Source organism: Electrophorus electricus, chromosome 5 (assembly GCF_013358815.1).
Source record: "Electrophorus electricus isolate fEleEle1 chromosome 5, fEleEle1.pri, whole genome shotgun sequence".
Classification (NCBI taxonomy): Eukaryota; Metazoa; Chordata; class Actinopteri; order Gymnotiformes; family Gymnotidae; genus Electrophorus; species Electrophorus electricus.
Genome location: NC_049539.1, coordinates 12179052 through 12190389, shown reverse-complemented (window position 1 = coordinate 12190389; position 11338 = coordinate 12179052). Strand labels below are relative to the sequence as shown.

Sequence of the window (11338 nt, the reverse complement as noted above, 5' to 3'; positions counted from 1 at the left end):
GTGATTCAGCGAGTTGTTCTCCGACACTTTTTATGTTCAAATTATCAGTTGAAGTGGTATATAAATGGCCGTCGACTCTCCACATCGTCAATGGTGAACTAGGGTGCAGCGGTCAATGTCATGGACTGGGAGTTTGCCAAGAGGTTAGGAATATTACCCTCCCCACTCCGTTAAGCATGCAGGCGCTCGATGGGGGACCCGTCAGATTGGGGTTCATAACACATATTACTCCTTGTGTTCTCCTTGTGACTGAAGAGGTGCATGTGAAGCATGTTGCTTTTTACCTCCTTCCTTCCTTCTCCCAGCTGAATACGCTAGGGCTCCCATGGTTAAGGGCACACATTCTGCACTTGCAGTGGATGGAGAATCGTATCCTTGAGTGGGTAGTCACCTGTAACGGCATATGCCTATCCCACCAGATGGTGTAACTACAGTCCACATCTATCGAGAGTCCCAAAGCCGAGAACAACCTCACCGTTCCCCAGCAATACAGCAACCTGGCGCAGGTATTTAGCCCCTTGAGAGTTACACAGCTGCCTCTGCATCGGGACTGGGATTGCGCCATAATGCTGAAGGAGGGCGTGGTTCCTCCACAATGTAGGGTTTACCCTCTCTCCCAGGAGGAGGAACAAGCAATGGGGCAATGCATCAAGGAGGCCCTCCAGCAAGGTTTCATCAGACCCTCCACCTCCCTGGCCTCTGCAAGTGTCTTTTTTGTTAAGAGGGGCGGAGGGTTGAGGCCTTGTGTGGACTATCGGGGACTCAATGAACTTTTGATGCAATACCCCCTCCCTGCAGACCTTTAGCAATTGAGGGGAGTCCAGATATTCAAAAAATTGGACCTCCACAGCACAGAGGGCAATGAGTGGAAAACCGCCTTCAGCAAAGCGCTATACTATCACAACACAAGGGTAAAGCAGGGCAGCTAAAACCTAGTGCCTATTTTTCAAAAAAACTAAGCCCCACGAAGAGAAACTATGGCGTGGGGGACCGTGAACTTCTTGCCAAGAAACTAGCATTTGAGGAATGGAGGCACTGACTAAATGGAGCACGACACCCCTTTTTGGTCATGACTGACCACAAGAAGTTGGAATACCTCCAAAACGTGAGGAGACTCAATTCCAGGCAAGCTCGGTGGTCAATTTTTTCACTAGAGTTCAAGCCCCCGCCATATCCATGGAATTCCCCCATGTCCAATGAGCCAGTGATGGAGGCATGGCGTCGGTGCAGTGAGCAGGTGTGGGAGGAGGCCCACCAGAAACTGTGCAGAGCCATAGCCATCTACAAGTGGAAAGTGGATTGGAAGTATGGAGATACCCCCTGCTACAAACCTGGAGAAAGGGTGTGGGTATCAACAAAGGCTCCACGGGGAAACTAGCCGTGAAGTACGAGGGCCCGTACACCATCCCAGAGTGGATTAACGAAGTCACCTACTGCATCGGCTTGCCCAGGCACAGCCAGGCGTCTAGGGAATTCCATATATTGGCCCTGAAGCCAGTTGTGCAGGGCCCCCTTGTGGAAGCAGAGGGCTCCTTGAGTGCTCCGCCTCCTCCCTTGGAGATCGAGGGAGGTCCCACGTACATGGTAAAGGCCCTCCTCGATTCCAGATGGAGGGGTTCCCAGGTCCAGTACCTCGTGGGCTTGGAAGGGTATGGGACTGAGGAGCGCTGCTGGATACTGAACTCCCAAGTGTTGGACAACAACCTTGCCACCTCCTTTCATCGTGAACATCTTCAGAAGCCTGGCGGAGTCTTCTGGGGGGTGGCGGGGCGGGGTTCTTTTGTGGTTGGTCAGTCAGCTGGTCAGATATCTGCTCTCACTCAAAGACCTACTCTCTGAGTTTTGGTTTAAGTGTTATCATTGCTAGATGCCAATGGAAAATAAAGTGCACTTTGCTGCAACCCCGCCTCTTGCTTCTTCTGTGCCGCAAATGTCACAATTAGTGGCAAATCCATATTCATAGTCATTAATCATAGCCATTAGGGTCAAATTATTAACATGGAGAGTTTGAGAATACATGACAACACAAAAACTAGGATATTATACACAGAGGCTAGAGTAAATGAAGGCTAGGAAACATGAACAACTAATAATAACAAACAAGGGTTGCAATACACAAACACTGTTTAGACCTACATAACGCTACACTATTCGGCTCACATACACGGATGCTCTGCTTACATATGGGCTTACATACACTGGTTAGATTTCCAATGAACAGCCAAGACACAGGGAACAAGACACTGTAGAAAGTGGTGAGGATTGACATGTTCAGCTGTGCTCTCCTCAGCCACTGAAGGAAGTGCAGACATTGGTGGGCTCTTTTAAGAAGAGGAGAGGTGTCCAGGTCAGGTTATCATCAACAGGCACCCTGAGAAACGTTTTGTACTGGACAATCTCCACAGTCAACGCCACTAATAGTGACTATGAATGCCCTCTCCTCATCATTCTAAATGACAGCCACAGTAGATGTGTCATCTGTGTACTTTATAATGTGATTAGTACTAAACCTGGTGCAACAGTCATTTGTCATCAGAATAAATAGAAGGGGTTCTTCACTGGTTCTTGTGAAGAACCAGTTTTGAGTGAAATGGTGGCTGATGTTTTATTGCTTGTCTGCACTAGTTGAGGCTGTTGACCAGATGCTGGGGGATTATTGTATTGAATGCAGATCTGCAATCAGCAAACAGAATCTGTACACGTGTATTCTTGTTATCCAGATGTTCCAGATGATGTGCAGTGGATAAAGCTTCCTCAGTGGAGCAATTTGGGTGGTTGGCAAACTGCAGTGGGTCAAGTGAGGGTGGTAGAACAGATGTAATACGGTCCTTGATGAGCCTTTACAAACTCTTCATTGTAATGGAAGTGAGTGCTACTGGGTCATTTAAACTGGTGACTGTAGACCTTTTGCTACTTGAACAATGATTGAGGTTTTGAAGCAGGATGATACAAAGGCTTGATTCAGAGAAGTGTTGAATATGTCTGTAAGAATGGGAGTCAATCGGTCTTCACGCACTTTAAGCACACATCTTGGTATCATGTCGAGATCAACTTTCCCTCATTTAATTTTCCTCATGGTCCATTGTTCCTTAACTGGATCAAGGCTTAGTAACTGGTCCTCATGGTGTGGAGTGGCTTTCATTGCTGGTGTGTTGTTTAATGTCTCATAATGTGCAAAGAAATCAGTTGGGTTATTAACGAAGTTGTTGACATTGCTGGACTGGGGAGCAGTCCTATAGTCCATAATTGATTGCATTCCCTGCCAGAGTCTCTTAGTATCTCTGTGGTCCTTAAACTGATTCTGGATTTTTTTGTCTATGGGCTCTCTTTGCCTCCCTGATAGCCCTATTTAAGTCAGCTCTTGCAGACCTTGGCAGTTGTGAGACCAGATTTAAAAGCAGTGTTTCTTGTATTCAATAGTATCAACATCACAGAAATGTGATCAGTTGAGCCATGTGATGGTGGGGGATAGCCTGGAATGCCCCTTTAACGTTCATATATGCATGATCCAAAATGTTGGCTCCCCTTGTTTTAAAATCCACATGTTGGTAAAAGTGAGTGAGGGCTTTCTTATTGCTTACATCCCCAGTAACAATGAATAATCCCTCAGAATATATGTTTGTATAAATGATGTTTATATGTTTTCGCATTTCAATAAAATGCATGTTTTTAAAAAGTCTTTGTTATTTCTTCAAGGTTTCATAGTAATTCCCACGGATGCTGCTATCATTTTGGACTGCCACCTCTCACATCTATTACCACATCTATACATACCACATCTATATGTACAAAGAGTTTGCTTGTACAGCTGATGAAGGACCTCTGTCCAAAACGTCCTGTTTCTAAGAATAGACGCAGATGGTGAGATCCATGCAGCTGCTGAGCAACTTGAATGGCTTCCAGATAAAAAATCTACCCATGGACATCAAAGGTCAATGAGGACAATTCCCCAGTTATTTTTTCCTGAAAATATATTTTTAATAATGTAAATTGGACATGTTAATCACAGTCAACTTTTCCCCTAAAAAGGTTGCTGTATTTTCTTAGAACTCTATCCTACCATGATCCATCATGGCAAATTCCATAAATTAAAAAGTCAAATTCTCAGCAAACTGAATAACTTACTTTTAACTAAAGCAAAATTGAAACATCTAACTTTAACCCCACCAATCTCTCCCCTCGTCACACACACAAAGTGAAATTAGGGACGAAGTACAGATCTGCTCAAAGTTTTGAGATTGAAAGGTATAGTAGCTTCAGCTTGAATGTATTAATTCCATCACACGCTTTTTTCCTCTCTTCAATAATTTAATTAATTGAAGACTGACACAAAAACATCAATTAAACAGTCATTTTAATAACTGGATTTGATTTACTTAGGCTCTTATTTTCAGCATCTGTATTATTACACTCTATAATGAGTTTTATCAAAAATGCTGCATTACTCATTTACAGTATAGGTTATCAGAGTTCCGATTATTTTTAGGTCCTGAACGTTGATTGGTGAATATGGGACTGCTGGTCTGTATAAATATGGGTTTCTCATCCAAAGTGATCACACAGGAATCATGAGGTCTCTAGTTTTGCTTTTGCTTGTAGGAGCTGCTTGTAAGTATGAACTTCAAAGACTCAAAAGTGCTGAATAATTCAGTAATAAAACATACTGAACCTTTATGATACACAACCGTACTGAATGTGCTCTCATATACAAACGTATTGAATTTGCTTTCACACAGAGGCATACTGAATCTGCGTTGGTATACCACCATACTGAATCTGTTCTGACCTACAACTGTACTGAATCTTCTCTGACATATGCTAATTTTGGCTCTGTGCAGTTGCTCTGGACGATGACAAGATTGTTGGTGGCCATGAGTGTACCCCCAACTCCCAGCCCTGGCAAGTGTCTCTGAACGTGGGCTATCACTTCTGTGGTGGTTCTCTGATCAACGCGGAATGGGTTGTGTCTGCTGCCCACTGCTACCAATCGTAAGTGAATTAACTCATGACTTATATAGTAGTCATTATGGAACATTATAAAGGTAGGAATCTAATGCCCTTTTCCCCCCCCTACAGCCGTATTGAGGTGCGTCTGGGTGAGCACAACATCAAGCTAAATGAAGGCACAGAGCAGTTCATCTCATCTTCCTTGGTCATTAGAAACCCCAATTATAACTCTTGGAACATTGACAATGACATCATGCTGATCAAGCTGAGCAAACCTGCCTCCCTGAATGAGTTTGTACAACCGGTGGCACTGCCAACGTCCTGCCCCCCTGCCGGCACCATGTGCACAGTGTCCGGCTGGGGGAACACCATGAGCCCCAGTAAGTACAGGCCTCAGTGCGCTTCACCCTGGAACATTTACTGGTAGTCAGTGAAATTAAAACAATTACCCAGTTGCTTAAGTAATCTAATATGCTATAACTGTGAAATGAAATCTGATTGTAGTAATATAATTTCTTCCTGGTGTTTACCTACTTTCATCTGATTACAGCTGCAGACAAAAACAAACTACAGTGTCTGCAGGTCCCCATTCTCTCTGAGGAGGACTGCAATAACTCCTACCCAGACATGATCACTAACTCTATGTTCTGTGCTGGCTACTTGGAAGGAGGCAAAGACTCCTGTCAGGTACCCTGGAATCCTATAGCAGCACAATGACCTCTCATCTTCCAACCAGAACCTTATTTATGATGGATTATAGGGCTTTCTACATTGGATAACAGTCTCTCTCTCTCTCTCTCTCTCCTTCCCTCAGGGTGACTCTGGTGGCCCTGTGGTGTGTAACAAGGTGTTGCAGGGTATTGTCTCCTGGGGCTATGGCTGTGCTGAGAAGGACAGCCCTGGTGTCTATACCAAGGTAAAATCAAATGCTGTCTGCTGCAGTATGATCAGACATGATACACAGCAAATATGCCATATTTCTTTTTGTTCATGTAAAGAAACTAGTCAATACAGTCTTTCATAGTTACAAAAAAGGTTATAGTGTTACTTAGGTTGCATGTGATTTGTTCATTTCATTATCTAAAATACAGGTCTTAAAATAACTCACTCTAAAATAGAAGTCTAAGACTGAAAGAAGTTTCTTCATAAATGCTAACTATATTTTTTTTATCTTCACATTCCTCAACCAGGTCTGTATTTTCACCAAGTGGATTTCAGACACAATTGCCATGAATTAAATCTACCTCAGAACATCACACAGCATAACACCATGCTGTTTAATGCTGCAAAACAATGGAAATGATATGAAAATGGAAATAAATTATCTTTAAAAAAAATAAGAGTCTCATTTGCTTCATTTAGTAAACTTACTTTAAGTGAAACTTTCATGTTTAATTTTCATATTATGATCCTAGAACAAGTGCTTGCACATACTGGCATTGCCTGGCATTGTCACACAGAGCAACACCATGCTGTGTAATGCTGAACAACAGTGGAAATGATATGAAAATTAAAATAAATTATGTTGTATCTTTAAATGAATAAACGACTCTCATTTGCTTCATTTAGCAAACTTTTAATGAAACTTTAAGGTTTATTGTCATATAAAGATCACAAATAGTGTGTTCTCATCCTGGCATTGTCTGGCCTGGTTGCAGGGCACCGAAGTAGGCACTAAATAATATACATAATAAATTTCCACAAACTGTACTTAAAGCTCCCTTTTTATTGAAGTATCTCAGATGCTATGTTTCAATCTGTACAGTCCTCCTCATGCAAGAAACCATGTCTGAACAGATGTATATATAAGGGCATGTAGATATATAACAGAGTCACCAGACCAACAATCACAAATTAGGACAGTATAGACTATAAAGATACAGCATAAAGGAACAAATCTTATACATACAAATGTTGTATGTTCTATTAGAAAAATACCTATCTAAATTAAAAGGGTTTAAACAACATGAGCACAATAGTTAATGATACACTAAGCTGTATTATATGCAAAGGCACCAAACCATTGAGGGAAATAGGTCAATTAAAGAAAAGGCTTAATCTCAAATTCTTCATTGAGATAATAAGGAGACATAGTATTAAATGTGTATAACCAATAGCATTCATGTTGAAAAAGTTTCGTTTTTAAAAAAAAATCAAAATCGCTATCCCTGGACTATTTCACCTCTTTCTCTATGTCTATACATCTAAGTAAAACTGACAACACATTTGAAAATTAGCTGCAGTGGGAATCCAGTTATTTCCTCTTCTAATATTGCTACATGCCTCTAAGTATGTACTGATATTGAGGTTTTACACATGTAAGCTACACTACACAAGCAACGAATCAAATAATTAACGAGTTGTGCTACCAGTGGATGCACCACATATAGAAATATCACAATCAGTGTGGGAATGGCAAAAAGACTTACTTCTGTGCATAAATACACAAGAATAGTATGTTTGAATATTATATCACCTGTTTGTTGCCTTACTTCACAAAAGAAAGCTAATGCAACATACTATGACTGACAAAGTTATAATAACACAAAGTGACTTATAAAAGGCAGAGCATAATGACATAATGGAACATGTGTGGTGCAGAGAATGAAGCAAAAATGCATGTAAGTGGGTCAACAACCCGAAACAGTCATGTAAATCATAAGGCCAAACTATAAACAAAGTCAGTGCCGTATGATGGAGGCCACTTGTGGGGTCTTGGCAAAGCTGGGGGGGGGGGGGGGGGGGTGCAAAGCAAAGGGGGATGTGGACACCATGTGGCCTCCAAGTTGACCAGCTAAGGTGGCGCAACCCTTGGGCTGCCTCCAGACCAACCAGCCTGCCCATGTAGTGGTCAGGAGTGGGCCAGTCAGTCCCTGGAGATCGGGGCCCAGGGTCTCCTAGCCTCCCTCCCCAAAAATTCCAGGGTTGACCCCTCTTCCTGGAGCCGAGTTGGTTCCAGACACTGTGTCCTAGGTCCTCTGGGGCAGCCTCTTGAAGGCATATGCTGGGGCTTCCCACCCTCTGATGGAACACATCACAGTTCCCTTGCTGCCTCAAACGAGAGAGCTGGACCAAGACTCCTGACATGAGTAGGAAATGGCAAAAATGCTCAATGGGAATAAAAATGCCTCCTGGGTGAAATCTGGGGGCTTCCTGGCTCTGCAGAGAGCTCCAGGGCAAAACATGTCTCAGGCAAGCTCCAAGTATCACCAATCCTATGTTGGCCCGGCCACTGGAAAAGAGAAAGAGAAGACAACACACCATGCAAATAGTAGAAATATAAACGGCAAAAAGAAAACAAAACAGAGAACCCTGCTTCCTGAAGGGGTCTATCATTCTGTCACTGACATAGAACATTCAGGAAAGAAGGAGGCAAACATGAGTCTCTGACTGAAAACTTTAATGAAACGAACAGAAATTAAACCAAACATAAGTGCACTAAAGAGAACGAAAGAAAGCCAGTGTAACATGCAATGGCTGACAGACATAGTAAAACAAAGTGGCTTTTAAAAGGCAGAACAGGATGACATGAGATGGGCTGAGATTGATGTTGTCATTCCTTGGATCTGTTGGAGTCACTCCACCAGCTTAGGGCTCAAGTGCACCTATCCCTACTGGATAAACCTTGGCATTAACTTTCTCTCTATTCTCTCTATTTCCACATTCTCTCTATTTCCTTTTCTAGGTATTTCTTCAAGGCTTCATACTTATTCACTTGGATGTTTCTATCATTTTGAACTGGCACGTCTCACATCTATACTGCCACATTACACATGCAAAGTGCTTGCTTGTACAGCTGATGAAGGACCTCTGTCTGAAATATCCTGTTCCTAGGAACAGACAGAGGCAGAGGGTGAGACTCACGCAGCTGCTAAGCAAATGAAAAGCTTCCAGATAAAAAAACCTACCCAAGGCCATATCCATGGTCAGCATGTCATTGAGGACATTTCCCCAGTCATTTTTGCCTGATAATATATTTTTAAAAATGACATATTTACTTTTTATTAATGAAATGTCATCTTTCCCACGAAAAAAGTTGCAGTATTTTCCTGTATCTCCGCATGAGCAGTCATGACAAATTACACTCATATTTGATTTCTGAATCAAATATATTCACTTCTCTTTTGTCCATGAGTACAAACAGGAATGACAACAACAGATATGATGTTTCAGTTGCTCACCCAATGTGAGCAATTCCATACATTAATGGAAATAATTACAACGATTAAGTGTAAGCACTGTTTCAAAGACTGTTGCTGACACTATTAAACTACTTTTTAAAAATGTTCAGCTTGATTAACTGTTCAGCTTGAACAGTTATGTTAAACTAGATGTATTTATTAATGTAATAAGACAAACGCATCTGGAAAAAAAAATGTAATAGTCAAATTCTCTACCTGAAAAGTCTACTTCTAAATAAAAATTTCAAACTAACTTCAACCTTTAAACCACCACCCCCACCCAACCTCTCCCTCTAGACACACACAAACTGCTTCAAGTTAAAATGAAAGATTATCTACAACTCTGCTAAAGGTTTTGAGATTAAAAGGTATCAGAGCTACAGCTTGAATTTGCTAATTCCATCACGTTTTTTTTTTTTTACTTCAAAAATTTCCTAATTTTAAAGTGACAATAAACGTAAGAATTTAAGAACTGGTTTAGTTTTACTTTATTTTAAGCATTTGTATTATTACACTCTATACTGAGTTTATCAAAAATGGTGCATTATTCATTCACAGTGTAGATTATCAGAGTTTATTTTTAGGTGCTGTACATTGATTGGTGAATATGGGACTGCTGGTCTGTATAAATATGGGTTTCTCATCCAAAGTGATCACACAGGAATCATGAGGTCTCTAGTTTTGCTTTTGCTTGTAGGAGCTGCTTGTAAGTATGAACTTCACAGACTCAAAAGCCCTGAGTTATGCAGCAGTAAAACATACTGAACTTCTCTGTTCTGACCTACAACTGTACTGAATCTTCTCTGACATATGCTAATTTCTGTGCAGTTGCTCTGGACGATGACAAGATTGTTGGTGGCCATGAGTGTACCCCCAACTCCCAGCCCTGGCAAGTGTCTCTGAACATGGGCTATCACTTCTGTGGTGGTTCTCTGATCAACGCGGAATGGGTTGTGTCTGCTGCCCACTGCTACGAATCGTAAGTGAATTAACTCATGACTTATATAGTAGTCATTATGGAACATTATAAAGGTAGGAATCTAATGCCCTTTCCCCCCCCCCCCACAGCCGTATTGAGGTGCGTCTGGGTGAGCACAACATCAAGCTAAATGAAGGCACAGAGCAGTTCATCTCCTCTTCCTTGGTCATTAGAAACCCCAATTATAACTCTTGGAACATTGACAATGACATCATGCTGATCAAGCTGAGCAAACCTGCCTCCCTGAATGAGTTTGTACAACCGGTGGCACTGCCAACGTCCTGCCCCCCTGCCGGCACCATGTGCACAGTGTCCGGCTGGGGGAACACCATGAGCCCCAGTAAGTACAGGCCTCAGTGTGCTTCACTCTGGAACATTTACTGGTAGTCAGTGAAATTAAAACAATTACCCAGTTGCTTAAGTAATCTAATATGCTATAACTGTGAAATGAAATCTGATTGTAATAATATAATTTCTTCCTGGTGTTTACCTACTTTCATCTGATTACAGCTGCAGACAAAAACAAACTACAGTGTCTGCAGGTCCCCATTCTCTCCGAGGAGGACTGCAATAACTCCTACCCAGGAATGATCACTAACTCTATGTTCTGTGCTGGCTACTTGGAAGGAGGCAAAGACTCCTGTCAGGTACCCTGGAATCCTATAGCAGCACAATGACCTCTCATCTTCCAACCAGAACCTTATTTATGATGGATTATAGGGCTTTCTACACTGGATAACAGTCTCTCTCTCTCTCTCTCTCTCTCTCTCTCTCTCTCTCTCCTTCCCTCAGGGTGACTCTGGTGGCCCTGTGGTGTGTAACAAGGTGTTGCAGGGTATTGTCTCCTGGGGCTATGGCTGTGCTGAGAAGGACAACCCTGGTGTCTATACCAAGGTAAAATCAAATGCTGTCTGCTGCAGTATGATCAGACATGATACACAGCAAATATGGCATATTTCTTTTTGTTCATGTAAAGAAACTAGTCAATACAGTCTTTCATAGTTACAAAAAAGGTTATAGTGTTACTTAGGTTGCATGTGATTTGTTCATTTCATTATCTAAAATACAGGTCTTAAAATAACTCACTCTAAAATAGAAGTCTAAGACTGAAAGAAGTTTCTTCATAAATGCTAACTATATTTTTTTTATCTTCACATTCCTCAACCAGGTCTGTATTTTCACCAAGTGGATTTCAGACACAATTGCCAAGAATTAAATCTACCCCAGAACA

At 41.8% G+C, this 11338-nt stretch overlaps 2 protein-coding genes across 4 annotated transcripts; both read left to right on the top strand.

The window, feature by feature from the left end:
* The first annotated feature begins 4568 nt into the window (after positions 1-4568).
* Positions 4569-6185, top strand: LOC118241362 (trypsin-2-like). Of its 2 annotated transcripts, none has more exons than XM_035526107.1 (6): positions 4569-4608; positions 4839-4989; positions 5077-5327; positions 5504-5634; positions 5762-5863; positions 6138-6185. In XM_035526107.1, the coding sequence occupies exons 1-6, from the start codon at positions 4569-4571 to the stop codon at positions 6183-6185; spliced, it is 723 nt and encodes a 240-aa protein (XP_035382000.1). The 2 variants fall into 2 exon arrangements, with proteins under 2 accessions (XP_035382000.1, XP_035381999.1); XM_035526106.1 differs by having other exon boundaries at positions 5498-5634.
* Positions 6186-9794: 3609 nt separating this feature from the next.
* LOC113571911 (trypsin-2-like) lies at positions 9795-11338 on the top strand. 2 transcript variants are annotated; one of them, XM_035526105.1, is made up of 6 exons: positions 9795-9834; positions 9957-10107; positions 10197-10447; positions 10618-10754; positions 10900-11001; positions 11276-11338. In XM_035526105.1, exons 1-6 carry the CDS (start codon positions 9795-9797, stop codon positions 11321-11323), a joined length of 729 nt encoding a protein of 242 aa, XP_035381998.1. In that variant the 3' UTR covers positions 11324-11338. The 2 variants fall into 2 exon arrangements, with proteins under 2 accessions (XP_035381998.1, XP_035381997.1); XM_035526104.1 differs by having other exon boundaries at positions 10197-10465; positions 10624-10754.